The following is a 26,625-nucleotide window of genomic DNA, read 5'->3' on the forward strand; positions in this document are numbered from 1 at the left end:
GTTTTATTGAGACGAGTGAACTGCATGCAGCAGTCTCTCCTTAAGTGGAAACTGAAATATGTCAACCATATCTTATCTACAGCAGCAATGAGTGTTATGCCAAAATGCTCTCCAGAGGAACTTTCTAGGAAGAACTTGCTAAGCCAGAGCTAATCAAAGTTCAACTGTAAGAATGTGATAGACTTAGTACAATGTTGAATTTCAAGATTGCAGGGAGCTATTCTCTTTGCTTGTGACTGCCAAATGCCTCTCTCGAATGTAAATTTTGCCGCAGTACTTCAATTTTGGTAACCGTTTTGCCACGGTCAGTCAAGTGAATCTTGAGGATGGAACAGATTCTTTCGACTTTATCGGACATCAGGTCAGGCCTTATCATTGTTAATCCAGCAACAGCATTTTGTGGTGCTAAACATAGCTGAGCAGTTAAATGAGATTTCCGTCTGAATAACAACAAACATGGATATGCCTCTCCGTCAATTGTTCAGCCAAAGATATTCATCACATCACTATCAGCAGAAAGAACAAGGTCTGTCCTTTTTGAGAAATTGAATTCTATTTGGACTCTCCCTTCTCTCAATAGTATAGTTTCAGTTAATACTGTTGGCCATGTCTACCTCTGGAAAACAGAGTACCCATCAACAAAACGCGACCCGCATAGAGCAAGTTCTGATCGAGACAGTGGAATTACTGAGAAAATTTTCGTCTTTATCAACTTCAATCTCGAGGAATCTAATTACAATTTACAGCAGATTATCTCATCCGTAAAATCAGCCGCCAAGAAGCCTTGGTTCGGCATCTAGTTAGGGCCCCAGCAGCTCAAGTACATGACTTTCCTAAGAGACTCCTCCGACTGCTTCACTCTCTCCCTCTCCTCTTCCCTGATCTTGCCCGAACCCATCGAGGAAGAAGACTGAGAGGACAGCTTCCTGGCCTGGGAGAAGGACCTCGCCCGGCTCTGGGTCCCCTGGTAAGCGCACCTGATGGGGTAGTTCCACCGGCAGAACCCCTGGTCTTTGAGGGCCTCCACCACCGCCACGCTAGCCGCGACCACGCTCGCTCTGCTAATCAAACTCATCTGGCTTTCTTGAATTGGTCGGCTGGAAATTGAAGAGATGTTCTTTAGTGGTGTTTCGATGATCCGTTGATGCAGATGAGCTCGAGGGAGATGAGGTTATATAGAGAGGGAGAGGAGGGGACCGGAGAGATTTGGGACTGCGCGGATAAGACGAAGCCGAGAAGCATGCAACCTGTCACCTGAAACCGGTGGGCGTTTCAGAGTGGGAAGGGAGAGCGAGCAAATGGTTTTGCGCGGTGAAAGGGACCATTCTGTCTTGTCGGGATGCTCCACTTGTCCAGGTAGGCAAAGCGAGGGTACAGCGGGAAAGAAATAACGGGGTGGCTGGCGGGTAAGAACCGGTGGTATGGTTGAGTGAATCTACTGAGATCACGGAATGCACCGGGAGCACGATACTCCGAGCGGGCTTGAGCGGCTGTGTGACGCCGGGCTCTCGTGGGCCCGGTGCACGGAGCGAACAAGAAGAACGTGGTTTTATTGTTTGCATATAAAAAATTCAGCTGCAGCGCGAAGAAACAGGAGGTATGGAAAACGAGCTGTTTTGTTTATTCGATCAACCTGCACGTGCTGCTAATCCAGCTGCAAATCGCTATAGAATAGTGGGCTCGGATTGGATTAGATCCAGCCCCGCTAGATCATTTGAGTGGATCCAACAGTTCGGGAGGCAAGTTATGATTTGCTCGTATGATCGCCCCCGGACAAAAGTTTTTTTTCAATTCGGAAGAAAATTCGGTAATTCTGTGTTTCTCTTTCGAATCCCACGAGAAATAAAACGTAGCAGATTCTATCTTCGATGGATGTTTAATCAAAGCGTCTTGTCTCGAATGATCGAGTCACTCTCTGTTAGAACAGTTCATGTATTGCAGAAAGAGGTTGCTCCCTTGGTTTTTTCCAATTCCAGGGACGTAAGCTTCTTTGCTTGATATATAAGACTCCCATGAATTATAGCAGCAAGAACAAAACGCAATAAATAAAACCGCTGTCGAGATACGGTGAAAAATTCATGATCGGAACCTGGATGAGGTCTGTTCAAGGGCTTAAAGACCGGGCAAGGTCGTGCTCGATCTCTAACGCCATGTTTGGCGGGTTCAAGCCCTTACAGACAAAACCTGGCTCAGAATCGACCAGCGACACTTCCCAGCAGGCTCGGCAGGTCTCGTATTCTGGAGACACTGCACAGGAGTCTGAGGCAGCAGAAGAAAGTCGGAGGCTCCGGGAAGCCGCAAAGGCTGAGAAAGTCATGCATCTCATCTGCTGGGAACCTCAGATGACCTCACCTTATATGAGTCCCCTCTATGGCTCTGTTCTTTCTCAGAAATTCATGTATTATCGGTTTACTAGGCGTTGTGCCCTCTTATTTCATTCTCAAAGCAGCAGATATTGTAATTAAATGTCAGCGTTTGATATCTTTCGATTTGAGTAAATTTTCTCAGAAGAAATTCACTTGAAAGTCGAAAGAAAAGGGAAGAACAACTTTAAAAGGAAAAACAACTTAACAAGGATTCGAGTTGACAACTCGCATGGAATTTGAAATATGTACCAAAGCTAACTGCAGTACCAATATTACCAATCCCATAACTTATTTGGTGTAGACATCTAAGGCAGAAATCAAAAAGGCACAAGCACCATCACGGAATTGCAATTCTTTGATGAAGGATAGAATTATTTTCCACAAGACGTGAGATTCGAACACGAAGTACTGAGTTTAACTGAGATGAGAGATGTCCACTTCATCGGGTATCTTGAATGTCTCTGCAGCCCCAAACTTCCTCCACTCCTCCCCTTCCACGGAGGACTCTTCCTCATCGCTATGATACCCTTCGTCATCGTGCTTGCTCGTGTCCGCAGGGTCGTGCTTGCTCTTCGATCTGCAGTCACGTGTCGCAAGCATGTTCACCTGTCTGAGATGAGAAATCTCCACCACGACAGTATCATCATCCACAGGAAGCGGCTGCTTCCAGGGTTCTCCATCTATCCTCATGTATGTGTGATCAGCCGCTCCTCTGTGAAACTCAAATCGAATTCTACGTGCCTGTGTTGAAAAGACAAATTCAGGATCTAAAAATTTTGGACGAATGATGCAAGCTTTTAGTTCCAGCTTCTAAATTTTTCTCGAGAAATTTGAAGCGAAAATGAAATAAGTGCCAAGAGTTCAAGTCTCTGTACTCCCTGTGTCTCTACTAAACTGATTCAACATGTTGGGTCTTCATAACTCTATCAAAGTCTAAAGTTATGCTATATATCATCAAACCTTCAGATAAGCTGATCTTATGGAGGAAGAGTGGGCTTATGCTCAGAATTTGAAGCATTTACCTGAGCAAGGCGGGTCCCATGCCCATTGGGAGTGAGCAAGACCAGACCATGCCAAGCGTCTCTGAAACCAACAACCTCAAGAAGGCCATCATCTACATAAGGTGGTGTGAAGTCCCTCTGTAAATTCATGCAAAATCAGAACATTGTTTATGGACCTTATTTTCAAATTAAATCACTTCAAAAGAAGAGAAAGACGGACGAGAAGGGAAAAGGAAAGCAAGAAACGTAGAGCTCACATTGCTGCGCCTCCTTTGGCTTGGTGTTCCCCAAGGGTTTAGTCCTCCAGAGAAGCTGGGCAGATTGAGACATACAATTGACCTAATACTGGATACGAGTACAAGGAAATATTAGCAGTAGTAAGCAGATAATTGGTCAAATGAAGGAACGCTCACAGTGGTACTAACAAAAATCACCTGTCCACTAGGTTTAATAAACGAGTGGTTGGATCAAAAGAAGAGAGCTTAAAAGGTATATAACACCAGAATAAAGGCGAAAGAATTACTAGTGGGGTACATGGAGATCCTTCCATTCACCGTTTTTCATAACTTTCACCTTTGCAAGCTGGGCTATGTTCCTGCAAGGGAGAATTATCTGATCTGAGAATCGATAGAGAGGAACACTAGCAGGTAGCAAACAGCAGTAGTAAACTTTGGTAGGGTCTTTCATGTAATTGAGGGAGGATTTTCAACAATAGTCTCTCAGTTTCATATCATATATGTTGGGTCAAGATAAAGAATATCACATGATGTTATAAACTGAATAACCAAGATCCTCTGCTTTCTTACTTTGAGTTAGGATGAACAAGAGAAGCAAAAAACCACCCCTGAGTACACCCAAGCCTCGCATATGTACTCTGCGAGTAGGCTATTGTCAGTTGAAATGCCAAGAGATATATTTATTGGAATTTGGGTCAATTCAATGAATATATATTCCAATGGTACCTGGTTAATTAGCTGATTCTTAAATTTTTCAGGATGCAACTTCCTCTCTGAATGAAATGCATAGGATATTTGGGCATCCATCCCTGCAAGAAGTGAAATAGATAATTTAGGTTTTAGGAACGATAAATGCTTTTTTCTAAATGTTTCTTTTTCTGATTGTTACAAAACTGGGAAAGATCTAATAGAGCTCTAACCCATGCTAAAGTAGTTCCAAAATCCTCCACGAAATGTATGGCAACCTTCCTGAGAAACAGACAATTTTCATCTCAGAGAACAGTTCACAAGAATCTGCAATATAAGGTTGACTGTCTGCATTTTTATGTTGCATGCATTGATCTGAGCGGACAAAATCGAGTTACAAGGGAACATAAGGTACAAGTAGGTTTTACCACATCCAGCTCATCTGTCGAAGATACGCGACGAAATGCATGAAGAGAATGTGGCAGTTCAAGGGGAGCAATAGGATCACAAGTGCCTTCTGCTGGTGCTTTCATCCTCATCAAAATATGCCAGCTAATTCCAAGAAGAAGAAAAAGGGGGAAAGATTTCCTTAGTTCTGATCAGAAGAAATTTGTGAATATTTGCTATTCTGGTATTCTTCTCTATCAGTGGTGAATTTCAAGGTATAGTTAACCAAGTCTAGGATAGGACTGAACAAGGAATAAAGCAAATCACATTCTTGTTACACAAGACACAGGCTAGGACATACTTGTCTATCTTCATTTCCTTTGCTTCCAGAACTTGCTTTAGAAATCCTTCCACTGATTGGCGATCTGTCCCGGGGTTCCTCTTCCCCTGCATTGCTTCATACAGTCAATATACAGAAAGCGTAATCAATCTTATTGGTAACCATCTACTTCTATTAAGACAATCTTGAAGGGGTACTAAAACCTTATTCATGTGCAATATCTTAGTGATCTTACCCAACCGAATGCAAATGGAAGATTATTTCCTGTTCCCAACGGGACTGTAGCAATTGCGGGAGGATGAGACAGTTTCAGATCGCAAACAACTCCAAGAAGCCAACCTGCTGTTCCATCACCACCTGCAACCTATAAAGCAATACAATACAAGTAAGAAACCTCTGTAGCAAAAACATCAATTTTCTTCTCTCAGTATCTTATCTGTTTTGAGAAAGTTACAACTCATATGCATCAGACTTACAATGATCTTCAATCTCTCCTCGACAGTCGAGGCAAAGTCATCTCCTTCGTTCTTCAGCTTCTGGAGATTTGCATATATTCTTTGCAGGGACTTGTCTGGGGCCTCCTGGCCTAAGTCAAAAACCTGACAAGACAGCTCCATCAGATTCCAAATTCTGAATATAACTAGAGAAAGCAGAAAAGCGCCAACAGAAAAGGATACCTGATTCGCATTAAGCAGACTACGATAAGTAACCAGAAGGTCCCCACCCAGTTGACCGCCACTCTTTGAGTTGATAAACACTAACACAGGACACCGAGGTGGATCCGAATCATTGTCAACTTCAGCATCAGGCGTCACTATGTATGTTGGAATGTAAAAGTTCTTCAAGAATGTGGGATCCGAGCTAGATTCTGCCATTTCTGCTCTCGACTGCGATAAAAGGGAGCAATGGTATAATTGAAGAAATTCTTATCCGTTAAAAAGTTTGGGAATCGACACAGAATTGCAGCAGAATGTCAAGATTCTCCCTAAACTACCCTACAATCGCATCCTCGATCACTAATTTTTCCCCAACGTTTATGTCAGTTGAAGACTGTAACGTACATAAAGGCCGAAAATTTCATATGACGGATCCACAATTAACAACTCCAAATAACAATTGCTCGATGGTCGTGGCCCGCAGAATTCAGCTGAAAGTTACCAAAATTACACACCTCAAAGTTTCAGCAGCCCATAACAGTTGCAGTAATTGACGGATCAAGAACCGAAAAGGGCATATGAGAAGGTAAAAAAGCTCCTCTCTTTGCTGAAAATTCGCCAACCAGGGAAAAGTCAAAGAAGCTCAAGAAATCAAAACTTACCCGGGGAAGAAGAAGAAGAAGAAGAAGAAGAAGAAGAAGAGAGGCTCAAATCAAATGGCTGGGTGAAGGAGGTGAAGAAGACCCGCAGGCAGCCAGTTAAAGGGTCTCTTATAGCAACCTCTTCATCTTCTCCGGAACTGATGAATGTCAACTCAAGCGGGAGGGAGGAGACATAATGGAACGGGTTAAACGAGCTGAGCCGACAAGCCCATCGATCGGAACGTGAGTGATCCGCTTGATAGTCCAACAAGGGAAGGAGGAAGAAGGAACATGTGAAATGGGAGGGGGACCCAGAGGCAGGCGGAGCTTGGGGCTGCTGAGCGTCATCATTAATGGATTCAGTGGCGATCTCACCTGTCTGATTCGTGGAATTAGGAGCCTTTTTGGGATCTCTGTGTTTACTTTATTCCTCCTCCCAATTGGAAGGATTTCGTGTGACTACTCTGACCTCGGCTATTGTTCATCGGGTGATACGATGACACGAGAACAACGTTGGTCCTTTTAATTCGGTATCCCAATTTTTTTTTTACCGAGAATCGGAATAATTTTCCTAAAAATATTCTTTTTTTTTATATCCTTATTAGTAAATCTGCACGTGCGTTACACGTGAAATGCTTCTCAATTAAATAATAAGACGTAAAATGCTAGAAAAGGACCATCGTTTTTATATTCTTATTTCTTAATTTTACAATTCGTTTTCAGCTCTACTCCACCGAACTTCACTTATTTTCAATTCAACAACACAATTATTACTTTTTCCTTTTTTCTTCAATTTTTTAAAACCATTCAATTCAATTTTTAATACCAAATTTCATCAACTATTTACTACTTTATCCACAATTCAACAACACAATCATTACTTTCTCTCAACTATTCATTACTTTTTCATACTTTTTATCATAATTTAACAACACAATCATTACAAACCAATTATAACCAAAACTCAACTCAACTCAACTGTAAAATCAAACACAACATTAATTTCATCCAAAAATATATATAATTAATTATATAACATCATTAATAATCTTATCGATTGGTTTTAAAATATCAAATCAATAAATAAGAACTATTAACATCATTAATGTATATTGATAATAATTTTTTATTTAAATATAATATAATTGATAATATCAAAAATAAATAAATTATTAATTCAATTTTTTTGCCAGAATTAAGTTAATTTTCCTTTAAAAAACTAAGGTTAATATAAGAAGTAAAGGTATAGTCTTCTAATATTGCACATTTCCAAACTATTATATATATATTAGTTGGAAATTTGAAGTGGTTAATTGGAACAAAAGAAGAAATTTTTTTAAATCTAATGTTTAATTGAAAATAAATTGTAATAAATATTCATTTTAAGTGCTTAGCAATTTAATATTATTGTTGTATTACACGTATAATAAATTTTAAAATAAGCAAAAATAAAACGTGAACAATAATTAATTAATATGAAAAGCCTAATGAAAAATTAAAATCTTGTATAATCAAAAGCAAAAGGAGTGAAAACTGTTATAAGAAAATGAGAAAAAAGTAAAATAACAAAAAAAAGATTGTTTGGTTGCTTATAATTCTAATTCTTTGTAAAAAAAATCATCTTGAGAGTAATAAATAATTATTGCTAATCTTCTTTTATATGTAAATCACATATAATTTAAATTTCTTCTCAATTTTCATTTGAAATAAGTATCAAAAAAGATAAATATATATATATATATTTGAAATATTTTTTTCTTTCAGACCAAAACGTTTATTTTTGTATAAAAGGGACATAACATTTGTTAATATCATAATAAGGCCTTTCCAATATTTAAAATTTTTCTATTCCAAAAGTTAAATATAAAATCTATAAATTTTTAAAAACTAGAACAATTATATAACATAAAGAGTAGACTTACGAGATAGAAAAAAGAAAGAGAAAGGTAGATTGGGCTGGTGGTGGTTGTCGGCTAAAGGCCTCTACCGCTTAATATCTTGATTCCTATGAAAATATGACCAAGAGTACGGAGAAAAATTAGAAATAAAACGATAAAAGACGATCAAATATTATCTCCAAACATATAAGGGAACATATGATATCCTAAAAAAAAGAGTAAAATTTATTAACAACAAATAGAGAATTACTCGAGAATCATTCGTAAATATTCTTTATTAAAGACTCGTAAAGAATCTATAAATTATAAGTGAATAGATCATTTATAAGAGATGACATACCTTTTAAAATATAAGAACACGACCATTGAGATTTTCTAGCAACAACATCGACATACTTTTGAGACTAAACAATCAAGGAGAAAAGTTTTAGAGGGAAAATGGAGTTCAAATGATTTTTCATATATTTATTTAAAAATTGGAAGGTATATATAACAGAAATAAATGTAACTCTTGGAATAGTCACATCCCTTTAACAATATTCATTCACTAGAAAATTATTTCACCAAATATGAAACAGTATTTGACAATTAAATTTATCTATATTAATTTAACTATTAAATTTATCTTCTTATTAAATTATAGTTTTCTCTTCGTTTTTTCGATAAGAGCTTTATAGTTTTTTATTATACTGAAGAAGATATAATTTTCTAATAAAAATAAAAAATTAAGTGATGTATGAATTTCATTTAGCCTCGGGGGATGCAAAGGCCTTTTGAAATTGTTTGAAAAGTTGTTTCCCTTGATTTATTTGAATATATGGACATTTACCAAAAGATACAATGATTTCAAGAATTAATATAGTTTTGTTAATTATGTAAATGAGTAAATTTGTACTATCATTGTATCTAGATTGAAGTTGAGGAATACGAAATGGGGTTCCATGTATACGAATAAAAAATGAACTTCCCATGTTGGGTCTGATGAAACTAGGATCGAGGGACCCGTGACACTTCTTTGCAGTTGATGGATAAAAGGAGGGCAGCACTAGCAATTGTTTTGATACAACCGGAACCTTGAGTTTACTAAATCACATGAAGATTAGTTTGGAATCAGTAGAACATTATCTAATTTGGTTGGGGAGACTACTTTGCAATTGAGATAACTTAATAGAACAAATTCCATTACGTCCACGTCTCATCACCCGATTAACAGATATAATGGAAAATGGCCGGCTAGGAAGAAATGTCAAGTGTCTATAACAAATTAAATGTTATTAGGACAAATCTTGTTGTGGCAAAACGGGAAAAAAAAAAAAAGACAAACCTTGTTAAGCTGTTTATTCAACTTTCTTAAGCTTCTATCACCATCCCTAATCTGCCATCACTATATTTGGTAATCAACACCTACCATGAAATATAGAATACACCTCAAATTGAAATATGTAATGTGCAACATCTATATCAGATCAATCTCTGGCTATAAAATGATAGGTGTGTATGTGTTATAGTAGTTGTAGATTGCATGTATTAATCACTGAACATGCATGGTGGGAAAGGGAGGCAACTCTATTGAGACGTTGAACAAGCACGAGTCCCCTTGCTGCTCAAATATCGACCAGACTCCTGGATTTTTCTTTAATTTAAGTCTGGTCCTCAAACTCATCCCCTTTTGTTCAGTCAAACCCAAGGAACTACATCTTACATCCTCTTTGAAGTCTTAAATATAAATGCGTTTTCCCTCTCATGCATGAAATTTCTACTGCCAAGAAGAATCGACCGGTAAACATGGCGGACGAGGCAAACTTCTCTATCGAGATAGTTGACCGAACCTGAATCTCTCCGTCGCCAGGTTCCGCCCCAACCTCCGCTGCCGTTCCGCTCTCTTACTTCTGACTACCCACGGCTCTTCTGCCACCCCATGCAGCGGGTCTTCTTCTACGACCCCCCGCATTGCTCTGTCCTTCAATTCACTGGGACCGTCCTCCCGGCCTCATGCACTCCCTTTCCGTCGCCCCCCAGAGGTTTTTCCCTCTTGCAGGCAGCATCACCGCCCCCCCCCCCCCCCCCCCCCCCGGCACCCGAGAAGCCACATATCCTGTGCTCTGATGGTGATGCCGTCCCTCTCACTGCAGCCGTGTCAGCTGCCGACTTTGTTGAGCTCACGAGCAACCGCCCGCAGGCTGCGCCGCTCTTGCACCCTCTGTTGCCGCCTCTTCCACCCCCACGTGCGAAGGATGGGGCACGTCTGTCTTCCTCCTCGCTGTTCAGGTGAGGAAACGATGTCTCTGTCTCTCCAAGTCAAACCGGTCCCTCAACTTTGTTTTATTTCAATTTAGTCCCCCTGCCAATCAAGTTGACCAATAGACCCAATTATTATTAGATTGATCCAGATAACTTTCTCGTATGGTAATTAGTCTATTGAAGAAAATCAGCCACCTGACACAACAGATCATTTATTTTTTGGGGTAAATTATGGGGCCTAAGCTCTAATGCAGGAGAATGTCTTATGCATAATGGAGAAACCACGTAAGATTATATCATAAGACATATATAAAATATTATTTTTGGCAATAACGGATTATATTTGTAAACAATGAATTTTTATTTATTTTTGTTTACATACTAAAAACCAAAATAACAAACATTTATCGGCTTGTAATATTTTCTTGTGATACATCCGTTACATACAAGAATTTCTCCTAACAAACAACATTTTCTTGGTACAATTGAAAGTATAACAAATAATGTGAAATTAGAATATAAAAGTCTGTAATCTTATCAAGAAATTTCTTACTCATGTGCTATGTACGACTCAATAATAATATAACTATTATAGAAGTCACCAAATTAATAAAGTTTCCAATCAGTCCTTCCGAGTCATTATTTTTTGTATCATCATTGACCTTTGCCATGTGATATCCGATTAATATTTTGTGAAATTTCTCAATATACTTCTATAATGTAAATTTTGGTCTTGAACCCGGCTTCATAGGTGACATTGTTCCCGAACTTGGGGATATGCATCGGTGTACAATTTAACCATGTAGCAGCACCGATGGAATGACCTTCAGCCATTTCATGAAGACATGGGCCTCCGTTTGTAGGGCGGAGCTAGGAGGAGACACGGCCATTTGTATAGAAAAAGTCCCATCAGGTCCCCAACAGGAGCCTCATTAAAGACCCAAAGGGGCTCGAGCTCATCTTGTTGAAGCACTGGAGGAAGCTGGCCTCAACGTGAGAAGAGAATAGTCCTAGCCTGAGCCCGAGCCCGAGCCCGAGCCCGAGCCCGAGCCCAAGCTTTTAAGAGCCACATTCACTCTGAACCGAGCCCACGTTGACCGTCTCTAGAGTTGGATCTTGAATCAGATCCAAGCGCGGTTGCGCTTATCAATTTTTGTGGCAACTTGTGCCTACGTATGGGCTTGGTTTATCAAATCAAATGAAACTGGCAAAACCGCAGTTTCTTATCCAGACGTCTATCACTTCTGCTTCGTAGCCGATTGTAGGGACCGCCTTGGGTATGCGATACCAAAGACAAACTTCGGCAATTGCTGGTGGCTGTTAAGAGGGAAGAGCCGGTAGGACGACACTGAACTGTGTCAGCAGCAAGAGCAATAGGAGGAAAGGTCAAGGAATTGGAAGCGGAAGGCGGCCCACTGAGAGGGGTGGAGAGATGGTTGTCAGATTGGAACGAGATATCCAAGTCAGGATGCAGAATCGTCATAGTTGCGGGGTCCCCACGGCTTAGAGTTTACGGTACAGATTTTGGGTGGGGGAGGCCGAGGAAGAGCTGTGTAGTCCACGTCGATGCAGTTGAGGCTATTGCCTTCAACGAGAGCAGTGATGAGGCAGGCGGGGCTGAGGTCGGCTTGGCTCTTGCCTCTTGACAAGGTTTCAATGGATGCATTCGGTTTTATGTTTGAGCAAGGACTGAATTCCTTTCGTGATTGATCCATGAAGCTGAATAAATGCCAGGAAAGTGGCAAACGATTACTGGGAATGTTAAGAATGGTGGGAAAATTGACCCCATTTATCAGTTTCTTAGTAAATTAGGAATATTTGCCAAATAATGAAGATAATTGTGTTTAATAAGAATATTGGACTAATAGAAAGTGTATGGTACTGTAATATTACGGCGTTTGGTATGTCTAATAAATTGACCGGAAAAGAATGCACTTATAAATTAATGCCCCTGTTTGACTATAAAAGAATAGTAAATTGTTGCCTAGTAAAATGAATATTCAAATTCATCTTAGTCGAATTGCAGTCAACTGCAGTTTCGCCTCAGTCGAATTATAGTCAAGTGCAGTTTCACCGGAGCCGAATTTCAGTCGACTGCAAAGTCCACTGCCAGTTGTTTGTAGTCTCATTCTTCTAAATTATAGTGCATTGCAAATGCCTAGGTTCTTAAAGTGGGAGGAAGAAAACGTGAAAAAGGAGAATGGTTAATTGGGGATTTTGATATTATTTTAGGAATCCTAAGGGGGGTCAGCCGAACGATTTTCTAAATACCACATGTACATTTGGTATTTATTTTCTCGTGATCCGCCAAGAAACCCATCAGGCATTTTCCTAGGAAAGAGTTTCCAGCTAAACAACGTGATGTAGGGTGGTGTTTGATTCAAGTATGGTTAGATTATAAGGAATATTAGATTATTAGAAAGTAAGTCCGAGAATGTCAGATTTTTAGGAATACTATATTACCGTGTTTAGTAGGTACATTATATTCTTTGGAAAGTTCACGATAATATAATATTATGGTGTTTGATACGAAAATAAATTAATAGAAAAGATATGTGATTTTATAATAATGCCCTTGTTATACAATATTTTTTAACTGAATAAAATAATTAAAGTTATTTTTGAGAAATGGCACATGAAAATCTACTTATTCAAAATTTTAATTCTAATATGAATACATATATTTATTTAATTATAAGTGTTTCTAAATACTAAAATGATAATACACTCACAGAAATTATATTTATAAATAATAACAAATACTTACCTTTTGTTTTAGTTTAAATCATTATTTTCTTAGGTTATTTTATGTTAGATTTTTCGAATTAGAAGGATGCGGTGCCCCACATGTGATGTAGCAAAGGCATATGGTTCCATGGGCGGCATCTGTATATACTATATAGGTAAGTCCAAATTTATTTATGCAGTTTATTAAAGTATTAGGATGAAAATTAATTATGTTCTCAGCATAAAAAAGATTCCGGCTATATTTGTCGACAAAATGCGAACAAAAGCAAATACATTGGAAATATATTCTGGGTTAGGATTAAAACTATAGCTTATTTGGAAGTTAATCATGGTGTGTTCCTTTGTATGTTTTCGGCGCTTGCTGTCACAAAATTGCTAATTTTTGACAAAACTGTGATGAAAAGCTTTTTCCTCGGGACCATGATTCATTAATCAGTTCGAGTGATTCCAAAACCACCAATTTCGATCAGAAATGATCGTTGGAACCTCCAACCGAAAGCAACATTTCGGTGATGTTGAACATAGTGTGTGAGAAAGTTCCTAACAAGAAAGGAGGTCGGTGTGATCAGAATGGGTTTAGCTATTGAATGTGTTTTCGTTCTGTTCCTTCTGGACCGAAGTAGGTAACACAGATCGACAATTGGATCTGGTGGAGCTGGAGCTCTAGGATGGTGGTGTGATGGTGGTTGCGGCGGCGGATATGGTTGAGAAGGGTGGTTTCCGGTGGATAGGGGAGAGAGATTTCTCAAGAGGGAAAGTGATTATTTAGTCCTTCCTAAAAGTGGAAGGGTCTATTTATAGGAAGCGATGAGGGATAAGCTCTCAGTCGTTAGGCTTTATTCGGTTGGATCACAGCACTAGGGTTGTTCTACTGGGCTTTGGTTTTATCTCATATGTCCGGTCCCTATTAGGATCGAACGGAGACTAACATAGCAGGGACAAAACTGGGATCTGATCCGCTTGTGCTACTCGGACAGTTACAGACTTCCTGAATCTGCAGGCTTTGCTAGGCCGTTCTATGTGCTTGTGGATGATGCCGGGCCAGGCATGGCATCCAAGCAGAAGGCAATGGGCCATTGCATCCATCAAGGTCGGGAGGGATCCCTGATAGGCTCCATGCATGAATGGCACTATATGATAAGCATGGCCCCGCTTCATAAGGAATAGGAAACTCGGCCGGGTTAGTTCATTAGTCATTAGTCTTTGTGATCTTCCTAGTAGAGGAAAAGTATGGTGACCTTCGGGCTCCTTCTTGATACTGCGCATTGGGGCAATATGGGCAAATCATTTCATCATGAATCTTCAACGTCCTTGAGCTGGTGATAGTGAGGGAAGCAATCTCGACCAACCACTCTCGATCGATCCTGTATGATCCGCACGTCCTTTCAGCCATGCACAATGAGGGGGAGAAAAAAAAAACCGACAATGCACTTCTTTGTTATTAGTGTCGATCGAGATCAGTCAGATTCAACCTTGATTCGATCTCATTTATGTTGATTATTGAAATGCAAATCGTAAATCTTGAAAATCCAGCTGGCTATTTCCCTGCCCGTACAATATATCTTCAAATATGTTTTTGTGGCATTTCGACTCCTTAGGCAGTTTTCACGGGAGATGGGTCGTTTTCATTTGGCACGCCGATGGTTTTCTCTTCTATTTGCAAGATAATTGGCTGTCCACTGCTCAAGGATAATTAAAATATATATTACAATTACAAAATAATTAATCGGCTGTCCGAGGCCCATGGCAGAGACCAAGGTTTTGAGCCACGTTCACCTTAATTTTCACACATCAACTTTCGTGGTAGCTAGCTAGTGCTAGTACAGTATATTAAAGAATGTTTTTGTGACATTCGACTCCCTGCACGTTATTCTTCATGAGGGGAAAGGTCGTGTTTGATTTGACGCCATATATAGCGTGCAAGCTGCAGGGATTTGATAATTGACTCCCTATAGTCCAGTTGAATTAAACATATCACGAGGATTCCACGTCAATCCGACAACAGAGATGGAAGTGCCCTGGGGGAGCTACGTGTACTGAACTGCATAACATCCGGAGATTTGCTCCTTGCCCGCTGGCAATCTTGCATGAGATATATTATCTGTAAAATATATACAATGTCCACTCCTCGAGGACAATATATAATGTGTTGATAATGAGATATTGACACACACGTATATATATATATATATTATCAATATCCATTAATTAACATGGAAATTCGGATCTTCCTTATGCGTGCGATATAATATATGTCATATATATATATATATATATACAGTAATAGAGAAAGGAAGTGTGATGTAATTGCATACACCTCGTCTAGTAACTTAGACTTATAGGTTATAAGTTTGATAATTAACTGCACTTCTTTATTTAAATTTCATTTATATCTCTTCATATTAGACTTATAAGTCTTACTTATAAAATATAAAATGTCTCTTGTAATGGAAAAAATATTTGTAATGGAAATATATATATATATATATATGCCGTAATTGGTTTTCCACTCGTGGAGGACAATCTAATTGGTTGATAAGGAGATATATATCAATAATATCCCATAGTTTTTTGGATAAATGATGAAACTTCATTGATAACAGATGAATTTACATCGAAAACCAATACCATTTTCCTCTATACGGAGTAAAATAAAAAATACCCAAGAGCTACTCCCAAGTCAACTAGTTGCAGTATCAAAATGGTGAAACATATGCCTCGCAATGATAGAGTGTGCAATTTTGCATGAGAATCGAGGGAGAACAGACAACTTTGCTTTCACATCCGAGAAGATCCTTCGTATTATAATTGTTGGAGGCGAGACTTGATTCCGGTAGAGCCTGGCGTTCCTCTCCCTCCAGATGCAGTAAATGTAGTGAGTCCAGAGAAGTTTAAGACAAATAATATCCAGCTTCTTTCCACGGAGAGAGGAAACCCAGCAAAGTTCCGTATTCCAGTCGACATTGTGTTTGTTCATTCCAACACGGTCTAATAAACTTATCCAAATCCCTTGGGTGATAGGGCATTCAAAAAAGAGGTGATTTCGGGTCTCCAATTCCAAACTACAGAATTCGCATTCGGGTGCAGTAATCGAGATTCTCCAACTCATAAGCCTATCTTTTGTACTCAATCTATTATGAATACAAAGCCAGCTAATGAAAGAGGATCGAGGAAACTGCCCCTCAAACCAGATTGCGTTCCTCCATTCCATCTTCTGGCTTCTGGGACTAAAGCATTTCCACGCACTAGCAACAGAAAATGTCTCGGATTTGTGAGCCGTCCATGTGACCCTATCACGAACAGAGAGTTGAATTGCATTAGCGAGATCACGGAGCAGGCCAGCTTGCAGATCCGAGCTTCTAGGCCAATGCCAGCATCCATCAACCAGAATCGAACTAACTGTTGCGTGCTCCCTAATCGACGGAAAGCACTGGAGCCCCCTGGTGCAATAGTTTATTAAAGAACCGACCGGTAACCACTTGTCATACCAGAAAGATACATTCGTACCAGGGCCAACACAATAGCGGATATAGGGAGACATCAAAGTCCTCAGCTGCAAAAGTTTTCTCCAGTTCCAAGAACAATCACCAGGTATCCTTAAAGACCAAATACTTCGGTCTTTGATTAAATATTTAGCAACCCAGGCCACCCAAAGAGACCCTGAACGCACGAGGAGAGACCAAAGGTTTTTGAGTACGCATACCTTATTCCACAGGGTTAGGTCCTTGATACCGAGTCCTCCATCAGACTTTGGAAGACATAGAGTTTCCCAGCCGAGCTTTCCTCCTCCTATATGCTGCTCAAGGCCTTTCCAGAGGAAGGATCTGCACTTCTGCTGCACCAACTTTATGACTTTCTTGGGAAGAATGAAGTGGATACACCAGTAGCTGGCCATGCTGAAAAGTACTGAATTGATCAACTGTACTCGTCCCGCGTAAGACAAGTGTTTCACAGACCAACTCCTTATACGCTTTAGGATTCTCTCAGTAAGAGCCTCGCAGTTCTTCGTGGAAAGCTTGCCCGAGACAAGAGGGAGCCCCAAGTATCTCACAGGAAGAGTACCTTTCTTAAAACCCGAGCTATTCACCAATATAGAGATGCCTTCCTCAGTGATGCCTCCCGTGAAGATTTCAGATTTCTCAGGGTTCAGCTTGAGCCCAGACCAGTTGTAAAAGGTGTTCAACACTTCCAGAATGGCAACAAGAGACTCTTTGGACCCGTTTGTGAACAAGAATAGATCATCAGCAAAGCAGAGATGGGTGAGCTTGATAGACTTACATCTAGGATGGAAGCCGATTCTGCCTTCGTCTGCAGCAGTGTCCAAAAGCTTTGAGAAGACCTCCATGGCAATAACAAACAAATAGGGTGATAGGGGGTCACCTTGTCGCAATCCCCTTTGGCCGGCAAAGTAACCACATAAGGAGCCATTGACAGCCACTGAAAAGTAAGGAGAGGTAATACATCCCTTGATCCATCTGAGAAATGATAGGGGAAATCCCATGACCTTCAAACAGTTAAGAATAAAATCCCAGTTCAAGGAGTCAAAGGCTTTCATTAGGTCAATTTTGATAGCACAACGGGGGGTTATTCCTTGTCTATGGTAGTTTCTTACAAGCTCATGAGCAAGCAAGACATTGTCAGATATTCTCCTGCCCTGCACAAAAGCTGTCTGGTTTAGGCTTATAACATCAGGAAGGACCCCTTTCATTCTGTTGGTGATCACCTTGGTAATGCATTTATACACCACATTGCAGCATGAGATAGGGCGGAAGTCCTTCATGCGATCAGCTTTCTCCTTCTTAGGGACAAGTGCTAATATTGTAGAATTCACCTCTCTGCGCAGCTCGCCTGTCGAAAAGTAATGTTGTACAGCAGCAAAGAAGTCTTTATGAACAATTCTCCAAGCATGCTTATAAAAATACACCGTGAAGCCGTCTGGGCCAGGTGATTTATCATTTCCCATTGAGAACAGAGCTGATTTGATTTCCTCTTCTGTGATAGGAGACACAAGCAGTTGTTGTTGAGCCTGAGAGATCTTCTTTTTGAGAATAGAAGAAAGTTGCGTCGCAGAGGTGCCCGCTACGCTTGCATCCTTTTCTCCTAGAAGGCTTTGGTAAAAGTTGACTGCTTCCGCTTTTATTTGATGTATATCTTCCAGCTTGGAACCTGAGTTAGTGTAGAGTACTCGAATGGAGGTTCTTGCATTTCTTATCTTCACTGCCTTATGAAAGAAAGAAGTGTTCTGATCCCCCGCTTTTAACCATGCCACCCTTGACTTTTGTCTCAGTAGCTTCTCCTCTTTATCCATGGCTTCTAATAGCTCAACCCTTATAGCGATTTCCTTTTCCATAATTTCAGAAGACATGCAATTACTTTCAAGAATTTCAGTTTGGATCTGAGCGAGTTGAGTTTGCAAGGCGTCAACTTTAGCATGCACATCCCCAAAGTAAGATCTATTGAAATCTTTCAGATGTCTCTTTAGATTCCTCAATTTCTTGTAAAGCACTGCCATAGGATTACCTTCCTGGACCTCCATCCACACACGTTCCACAAGTTTCAAGTACTCTGGATGCTCAGTCCAGAAATGGAAAAACTTAAAAGGCTTTGGGCCCGCATTCTCTTTGGCACCAAATCTCAACATGATAGGACTATGATCAGAAATTTCGGGAGAAAGAAATTCCACTGTTGAGGCAATATCCCGTTGAAACCATAAGTCATTAACCAACGCTCTGTCAATCTTCCTAGCTTGAAACCCCTCCTGTCTTTTGTTGCTCCATGTGAAAAAACAGCCGGTATAGGGGTGATCCTTAAGCTCCGATGTGCTAATGAAGTCTGCAAATTCTCTTATACTTTGATCAACAACAATTTCCCTCCCAACTACTTTGGCCTCTTCTAATTCTTTAATTGCATTGAAATCACCCATCAACATCCAACTATACCTCATACCCACTGTTAAAGTCTGCAGATCATGCCATAACACCCTTCTTTCCGACAAGTCATTTGAAGCATAAACAAAAGTCAAAGCAACCCAACCAACTCCTTTGGGAACATTTACCAATATCCCATAGTTATTATTATTATTATTATTTTGGAGAAAGAATCCATTAGTTAATTTCGATTTTGCTTTGTTTCCTACTGCTTACATATATATATATATATATATATATATTCTTGTATATATAAACGTCGTTGCCCCCTAACATAAGATTTCAACTTTCCACTCCTAAAAAATTCAACTATTCTAAACATGGCCGGAAGGGGAAAGGCAGACTACTCTATGGGGATCGTTGATCGAAGCCAGATATCTGCACTGCCAGAATCCGCCCCGACCTCAGCCATTATTCCGCTCTCTTTCTTCGACATCAAGTGGCTCGTCTGCAGCCTGATGCAGCGGTTATTCTTCTACGACTTCCCAAATTACTCCGTCCTGCAATTCACTGAGCATGCCCTCTTTCCCATCCCTGAAGCGCTCCCTCTCCATCGCCCTCCAGAGTTTTTTTTTTCCCTCTTGTTGGCAGCCTCGAGTGCCCTCCGCCACCCGGAAATCCTCACATGGTGTGCTATGACGGTGATTCGGTCCCATTTACTGCGGCTATGTCAGCTGCTGACTTCGTTAAGCTCTCGAGCGACCGCCCACAGGCTGCCTCGCTATTTCACCCTCTGTTGCCGCCTCTTCCAACCCCACGACCACCCCCCCACACCCCGCCCCCGCCCCCGGGGAGTGTGAAGGGCGGGACGCGCGTGCCTGACCTCCTCGCTGTACAAGTAATGTTATCTTCTTCTTATTCTTCTAATAACTCATCTGAAGTCTCGATTAAGAAAATATTGTAGAGTACAACAAAGAGATCAAGAACCTCATAGGTTACCCACAATAACAAAAGTTAACAGGAAGCAATAGCCATGTAATCTAATTAATATTAACCTTGCGATTTAATATGCGGTTAGTATTTCGTGACAATTTAGTTTTCTGAATTCATCTGTATACCTGTGAATCATGGGACCTTTAACCTGGCTGGTCACACGGGTGACATTGTTCCCCAACTCGGGTATGTGCATCGGGATACAATTTATGCATGTAGCAGCTGATGGAATGGCCATCAACCGTTTCACGAAGACATGGGCCTCCATTTGTAGGTCGGAGCTAGAAGGAGACACCACGTCCACTTGCATAAAGAATGCCCTTCCTTTCCTCGACAGGAGCGTCATTAAAGACCCAAACGTACTCTCGAGAGCATCATGTTTAAGGAATGGCGGAACATCTTCTCGACATGGGAAGAGAAGAGCCACATTCACTCTGACCAGAGTCCACATCGACCGGCTCAAGAGTTGGATCTTGAGTAAGACCGAAGATCCGTTGTTGCGGATATCAACTTTTGTAGCAACTTGCGCCAACATTTTGGTTTGTTTGATCAAATCAAAGGAGATTGGAAAAACCAAAGTTTTAAATCCAGACTTTCACCACTTCGTCTTCTTGGCGGATTGCAGGGAGTGCCTCGGTTATCCAATCCCAAATATATTTTTTGGCAACTGCTTGGAGTCATGCTTTGTAAGTGTTAAGAGGGAGGAGCTGGTGGGACAGCATGGTATTGTGTCAGCTACGAGAGCGTTAGGAGCGAAGGTTAAGGAACTGGAAGAGGACGGTGGCCTATTGAGAGAGCCGGAGTGATGGGAGTCAGATTTCAAGGAGATGTCGGAGACGGGGTGCCTCGTGGCGGCTGCAGGGTCCCCAAAGCTGAGAGTTTACGATAAGGATTTCGGTTGGGGGAGGCCAAGGAAGAGCTGGGTAGTCCATATAGATGCAACTGAGAATATTGCCCTTGCCGAGAGAGCAGGGACGAGGAAGGCGGGGTCGAGGTTGGCTTGGCTCTTGCAAGGTTTCTATGGATGCATTCTGTTTTCTATTCGAGCAAGGTCTAAATTCCATGCTTTGAAAATTCAAATTTTTATGGTGAGCAACCAATTTTTCATGCTATGAAAATTTGAAAGGTGGTATCTATTCTATAGGGCTCTATGTAATATTTTCAAAGAAACTATTCGTTGGAATGGTTTCAATTTTTTATCTTGACATCTAACATGATTTTTTTTTGTTTAAAGTTGATCAAAATTTTGAATTTACAAAATTCAAATTTGAAACATTAATTAAGGAAAATAAACGTCGAACCGCTTGATTCGATCGAGAATTGTGGGGAGGTCAAGAGCCTCCGCATTCCATCGAGATTTGTCAGTCAACGAGATTGATGCTAAGATCCTTAAGCCTTATTTGGATTGTAAGTTAAGACTGCGTTTGTTTTCATAGTCTGATTTTAGAATCATAATTTTGATTTTAACTCTACCCACTACAAAACAAAAATACATGTTTTCCAAGTCAAATTTATAATATCATCTCATTTGTCATTTTCCACAATCAAAATCAAAATCAAAATCAAAGTTACTTTAACGTTAAAACCAAACGGGCCCTAAAAACCTTTAACTTTAAGTTTAATTTTAACTCAATACACTACATAACAAAAACACACATTTCCCATGTCAAAAATTTTAACTTTAACTTTAACTCAACACACTACACAACAAAACATGCGTTTCCCAAGTCAAATTTATAATCTCATCTCATTTATCCTTTTCCACAATCAAAATCAAAAATCAAAATCAAAATTACTTTAACTCTGAAATCAAACACACCGCATTCCATCGAGATTTGTCAGTCAGCGAGATTGATGCTAAGATCCTTAAGCCTTGTTTGGATTGTAAGTTAAGACTGCGTTTGTTTTCATAGTCTGATTTTAGAATCATAATTTTGATTTTAACTCTACCCACTACAAAACAAAAATACATGTTTCCCAAGTCAAATTTATAATATAATCTCATTTGTCATTTTCCACAATCAAAATCAAAATCAAAGTTACTTTAACTTTAAAACCAAACGGGTCCTTAAAAACTTTAATTTTAAGTTTAACTTTAACTCAATATACTACATAACAAAAACACACATTTTCCAAGTCAAAAATTTTAACTTTAACTTTAACTCAACACACTACATAACAAAAACACACGTTTCCCAAGTCAAATTTATAATCTCATCTCATTTATCCTTTTCCACAATCAAAATCAAAATCAAAATCAAAATCAAAATTACTTTAACTCTGAAATCAAACACACCGTTATGGTCCATGAGGGGAGGCGGTGGGGTGTCTTGCCTTGTGGAATGTGAGAAGTGGAAAAGTTATTCGCCAAAATGGACCCCTCCCCAAAGCATTTTACCAAAATGAACCTCTCTTCAAACTATTTACCATAATGGATTCTATGTCCTTTATTTTTTTCTTTCTTTTTTTAATGGAAAAGAAGAAAATAAAGAATTAGACAAATAGGAAAACAAATAATTTGCTTAAAAATATACTACATCTACTTCTTTAACCATCATATCAGGGCCTTGCTCCTTCTATGCCCGAGGTTAGAATCCTTGCGACGGAACCCACCAATAGAAGTCACCACTTTTAATTTGGATGCTAATTCCTATTGGTATAGACAAACTCTTGATAATATTCAACATGACCATCTTCGGCACTTGAAATTCCAAATCATGAGTCAGGCCTTTTGATCTAAGCCTTATCAATTGAGCAAGGATAATCGGGTTGCTCTGTCATTGCCATTGATATGCGTGATTGGCGGTCTCAATATCTATGACAAGATTCATCCCAATTGACTTAACTTTAGATTCCAGCTACTTTGATTGATTCGATACTCCTATATAATGAGCTGGCGAAAGGAAAGAGAGCTCGATAAGGAGACACTGGACGGCAAAAAGGGAGAAAGAAAAAGTAATCCATATTCTCAATTTCTCCTTGTTGTAGAAGTCAAGAGTCTCTATGCACGTGTAGTGGGAGGAAGAGCAGGGAAAAAAAAAAAGATTAGACAATATAGGTAGAGAGAGCCATAGGGCCAACTGGTCGAGGTCCATGCAATCTCGTTGGAGATCTCTCCAACACCGCAAAGCTCAGTCACAACCAGGGCGATCTACCATGTTTCTCATCGGCGATGGTCCGATGGATTTTAGACTCCGAAGAAGGTAATTGACCTTTTTTTTCATGTTGTTTTGGAAGAAATCGTTTTCCCTCATTCATGTGGTCTATTTTGCTTCCCTTTAAAACAAAAATGATTTGGAGGAAGGTCCATTTTGGTAAAATGTTTTAGGCAGAGGTTCATTTTGGTAAATAACTCTGCGGGGAATAAATGCTGAAGTGGATTGATGGGACGACCATGGAGGTACATTCAAGAGGTTGGTGGAGGTTTTGAATGGGAGCGTAAACGGAAGTAAATGCCATGGAAAGGAGGTGAAGGAGAGTTGGGGCGGTAGATTTAGAGATTAGCTAGCGAGTACAGTTACAGTGACTCCGGGTCACTGTGATACACGTTGCCCGCGTCGGATGTGCATGTGCCCTGCGGGCCCTGTGACATTCGACGTGATGGGACGCTGTGCCTCTCACCCTCACCCTGGGTCATTTAGAATTTACTTAGTTAGAAAGAGAGGAGAAGGAGCATTTAATTTATTTAAGAGATCAAAATCTTCTGCAGATTGAGAGACAGGACAGATCACGCCATTGAAGAAAGCCGGCTTGGATCAAGGAGCCCTCCATCACTGTTGCTTGAGGGAGCTGCTGATTGATTCCCATCCCATTTGCCCAGAAAGTTGCTTCACTACTCCGTCCAACCTTCCCAGTTTCTTCAGCGTTCAGTCCTACGCACGTACTGATTTGGGTAAGGAATCGAATCCCTCTCTCTCTCTCTCTCTCTCTCTCTCGCTGATGAAGTTGTTAGCAGCTGTGAGCTGAGTAGGTCGTTGATAGTGTGGAGAGTGGAAAAGGTGAGTTGTGGCCTGTGACTATTTGGAGTCCGGGTTGAAGATTGTGGCTACGCTGTTGAGTGGTATGCTGAATAGTGTTACGCCTTCAAAGTGTGCCCGATCGAAGTCTGTTAATTTGCTGCTCTGCACATTTGCGGAGCTTTCGAGGGAGTTTCTGCACTGCTGATGATATCTTTATGGACATGCAGGTTTATATATATATATATATATATAGGTGTGTGCACACAGCCTGCAATTGTCGTCTCGAGACAAGATCATATAATTACCCAAGTGAAGTACAATAAATGGCAGGGAGGGAGAAAAGCTATTCGAATATGATAGAGATCATAGACCAAACGCGTGTTTTTCTGCCGCCAAAAACCGAAGACAGTCGTCCCTCTGCCCTTCCGCTCACATTCATGGACATCCCGTGGCTTCTCCTCTATCCCATGCAGCGCGTCTACTTCTACGACTTCCCCCACTCCACTCTTCACTTCACCAACTCAGCCATCCCTCTGCTCAAGCGCTCCCTCTCAGCCGCCCTTGGTCGGTTTTACCCACTCGCTGGTAGCCTTGCGTCCCCTCCGCCACCGGGCAAGCCCCACATCCTCTTGTCCCATAGCGACGGGATCATATTCACCACCGCTATCTCCACTGCTGACTACACCGAACTCATAAGTGATAAGCCGCAGTATGTCGGGCTCTTGCACTCTCTGGTGCCACCACTGCCAGTGCCACGAGTGGAGGATGATGGCACAACTGTTGCTCCAATTCTTGCCATACAGGCAAGTCAAGTCGATTCATTCATTTGATTACTTTTCTAGCTTGCATCAGATATTGGGTTTTTTTTTTTTTTTTTAAGGCCATGAATATCCTCAATTTATTGGCTAATGCTAATCCTGGTCGGGTCTCTATCGTCGTTGGTTTAACATTGCAGGCGACCCTGTTCCCGGACTCGGGGCTCTGCATTGGGGCCCGACATCTCCACGTGGCAGCTGACGGGACGGCTAATAATCACTTTCTGAAGACGTGGGCCTCCATGTGTATGGCAGAATTAGAAGGCCAGCCCGCTCGCATTGAGAAGTCACTCCCTGTCCACGACAGGAATGTCGTCAAAGACCCGAACGGGATCGAGCCCGTCTTGTTGAAGGACTGGTTCTCAATCCTGGAAGATAATAGTTCCCCAAGCCCAAGCCCAAATCCAGGCCCAAGCCCAAATATGGACAAGGCCATAGCCACATTCACTTTGAGCCGGGACCAAATCAGCAGGCTCAAGAGTTGGGTTCTGACCAAGCTCAGTCCAGCCACATCGGAGTCGGAGCTCGAGCTATTGCACTTATCAACATTTTCGGTAGCTTGTGCTTACACATGGGTTTGCTTAATCAAATCGAAGGAGATTGAAAGATGCGACCCTTCTTCAGATAGGGACTTCGGGAACATAATCTACAGATTCGGTTTTGTGGCGGACTGCAGGAACCGCCTCGAATATCCTATCCCGATGACATATTTTGGCAATTGTCTAGACCTGTTGCCTATAACCCTCGAAAGAGTGGTGCTGGTCGGGACGCATGGGGTTGCATCTGCTGCAGGTGCTATAGGGGCCAAAGTAAAGGAATTGGGAAGAGAAGGTGGTGTACTGAAGGAGGCGAAGAGATCGATCTCGATGTTTAAAAATGCGGGAGACTTTGTGTCAGTTGCTGGGTCCCCGAGACAACGAACTTATGAGACAAACTTTGGGTGGGGAAGGCCGAGGAAGGTCTTGCTGGTTCATATCGATGCCTCGGAGTGTTTTTCCTTGTTGGATAGCCCGGACGAGGAAGGCTGTGTGGAGATTGGGTTGGCTCTGAGAAAGGAATCAATGGATACTTTCTCTACTTTGTTTCAACAAGGATTGAATTCATTTTGATTGATCACAATTGCCCAAAGCAATTAGAACATGTAAAGCTGCAAGATGAAGATTTATTACTCATTGGGAGTTCTATATTAATAGATCTTCAGTGTTGAAGATAAATGTAAACCGTATTTATTCGAGCCTTTTTTTTTATTGTTTGCATTTCACGGATATGAACGCAAAACACCCGACTCTCAATTCATGGTTTATATCCACGATGTCTCCTGTAGGAGTTGCACTACAAACAAAAACTCTTTTTAGAAGTAACGATGTTTGCTTCTAAAAGTCATTTATTTGCCTCTACGGGTATTAGAAACAATAGAGTAAATTGTCACATTTACCTGTATCGTTTTAAATCTATAGAGGCTAATTAGAAACAATTAATAAAGTCATTATCCCGTATTTTTAGTGTTAATTAAATTTGCCTCCAAAGGGAGATATAACAACAATTTTTGTTACCAAATTTATTTTTTAGGACAATTGTAATTGCCTCTATAAGATTTTTTAAAAATAAATTATGGCAATTATATTTTACTATTATCTCTCTGATATCTTTATATTATGACTTAAACCCAACTCAAACCATTGGTCTCTAGCATAGTATTTTTAGTCTTGCGCCTTTACCATTTCGCCACCAATGCATTTTTTAATTGAATTGCATTTAATTTACATGTAATATTTTTGTCAAGACTCAAC

General features: G+C 40.5%; 3 protein-coding genes and 2 pseudogenes across 5 annotated transcripts; 3 read left to right on the plus strand and 2 right to left on the minus strand.

Annotated features, from left to right (window-relative positions):
* Positions 1-534: 534 nt before the first annotated feature.
* LOC116194883 lies at positions 535-1,396 on the minus strand. Its single transcript, XM_031523791.1, has one exon. The coding sequence runs from the start codon at positions 1,073-1,075 to the stop codon at positions 797-799; it is 279 nt and encodes a 92-aa protein (XP_031379651.1). The 5' UTR covers positions 1,076-1,396; the 3' UTR covers positions 535-796.
* A 1,130-nt stretch (positions 1,397-2,526) lies between these two features.
* On the minus strand, positions 2,527-6,782 carry LOC116194882 (diacylglycerol kinase 5-like). 3 transcript variants are annotated; one of them, XM_031523788.1, is made up of 13 exons: positions 6,336-6,782; positions 5,695-5,904; positions 5,494-5,616; positions 5,253-5,381; positions 5,039-5,124; positions 4,719-4,842; positions 4,524-4,572; positions 4,330-4,412; positions 4,174-4,241; positions 3,891-3,962; positions 3,625-3,712; positions 3,389-3,505; positions 2,527-3,107 (listed from the first exon to the last, which is right to left on the minus strand). In XM_031523788.1, the coding sequence occupies exons 2-13, from the start codon at positions 5,890-5,892 to the stop codon at positions 2,781-2,783; spliced, it is 1,464 nt and encodes a 487-aa protein (XP_031379648.1). In that variant the 5' UTR covers positions 5,893-5,904; positions 6,336-6,782; the 3' UTR covers positions 2,527-2,780. The 3 variants fall into 3 exon arrangements, with proteins under 3 accessions (XP_031379648.1, XP_031379649.1, XP_031379650.1); XM_031523789.1 differs by lacking the exon at positions 6,336-6,782 and adding an exon at positions 6,189-6,329; XM_031523790.1 differs by lacking the exon at positions 6,336-6,782 and adding an exon at positions 6,079-6,098.
* Positions 6,783-9,997: 3,215 nt separating this feature from the next.
* On the plus strand, positions 9,998-12,181 carry LOC116194021 (annotated as a pseudogene).
* A 7,232-nt stretch (positions 12,182-19,413) lies between these two features.
* Positions 19,414-21,132, plus strand: LOC116194022 (annotated as a pseudogene).
* Positions 21,133-23,554: 2,422 nt separating this feature from the next.
* Positions 23,555-26,049, plus strand: LOC116194231 (coumaroyl-CoA:anthocyanidin 3-O-glucoside-6''-O-coumaroyltransferase 2-like). Its single transcript, XM_031522989.1, has 3 exons — positions 23,555-23,953; positions 24,248-24,823; positions 24,976-26,049. Exons 2-3 carry the CDS (start codon positions 24,344-24,346, stop codon positions 25,942-25,944), a joined length of 1,449 nt encoding a protein of 482 aa, XP_031378849.1. The 5' UTR covers positions 23,555-23,953; positions 24,248-24,343; the 3' UTR covers positions 25,945-26,049.
* The last annotated feature ends 576 nt before the right edge of the window (positions 26,050-26,625 follow it).

The sequence above is a fragment of the Punica granatum genome, chromosome 2 (assembly GCF_007655135.1).
Source record: "Punica granatum isolate Tunisia-2019 chromosome 2, ASM765513v2, whole genome shotgun sequence".
In the NCBI taxonomy this organism is placed as follows: Eukaryota; Viridiplantae; Streptophyta; class Magnoliopsida; order Myrtales; family Lythraceae; genus Punica; species Punica granatum.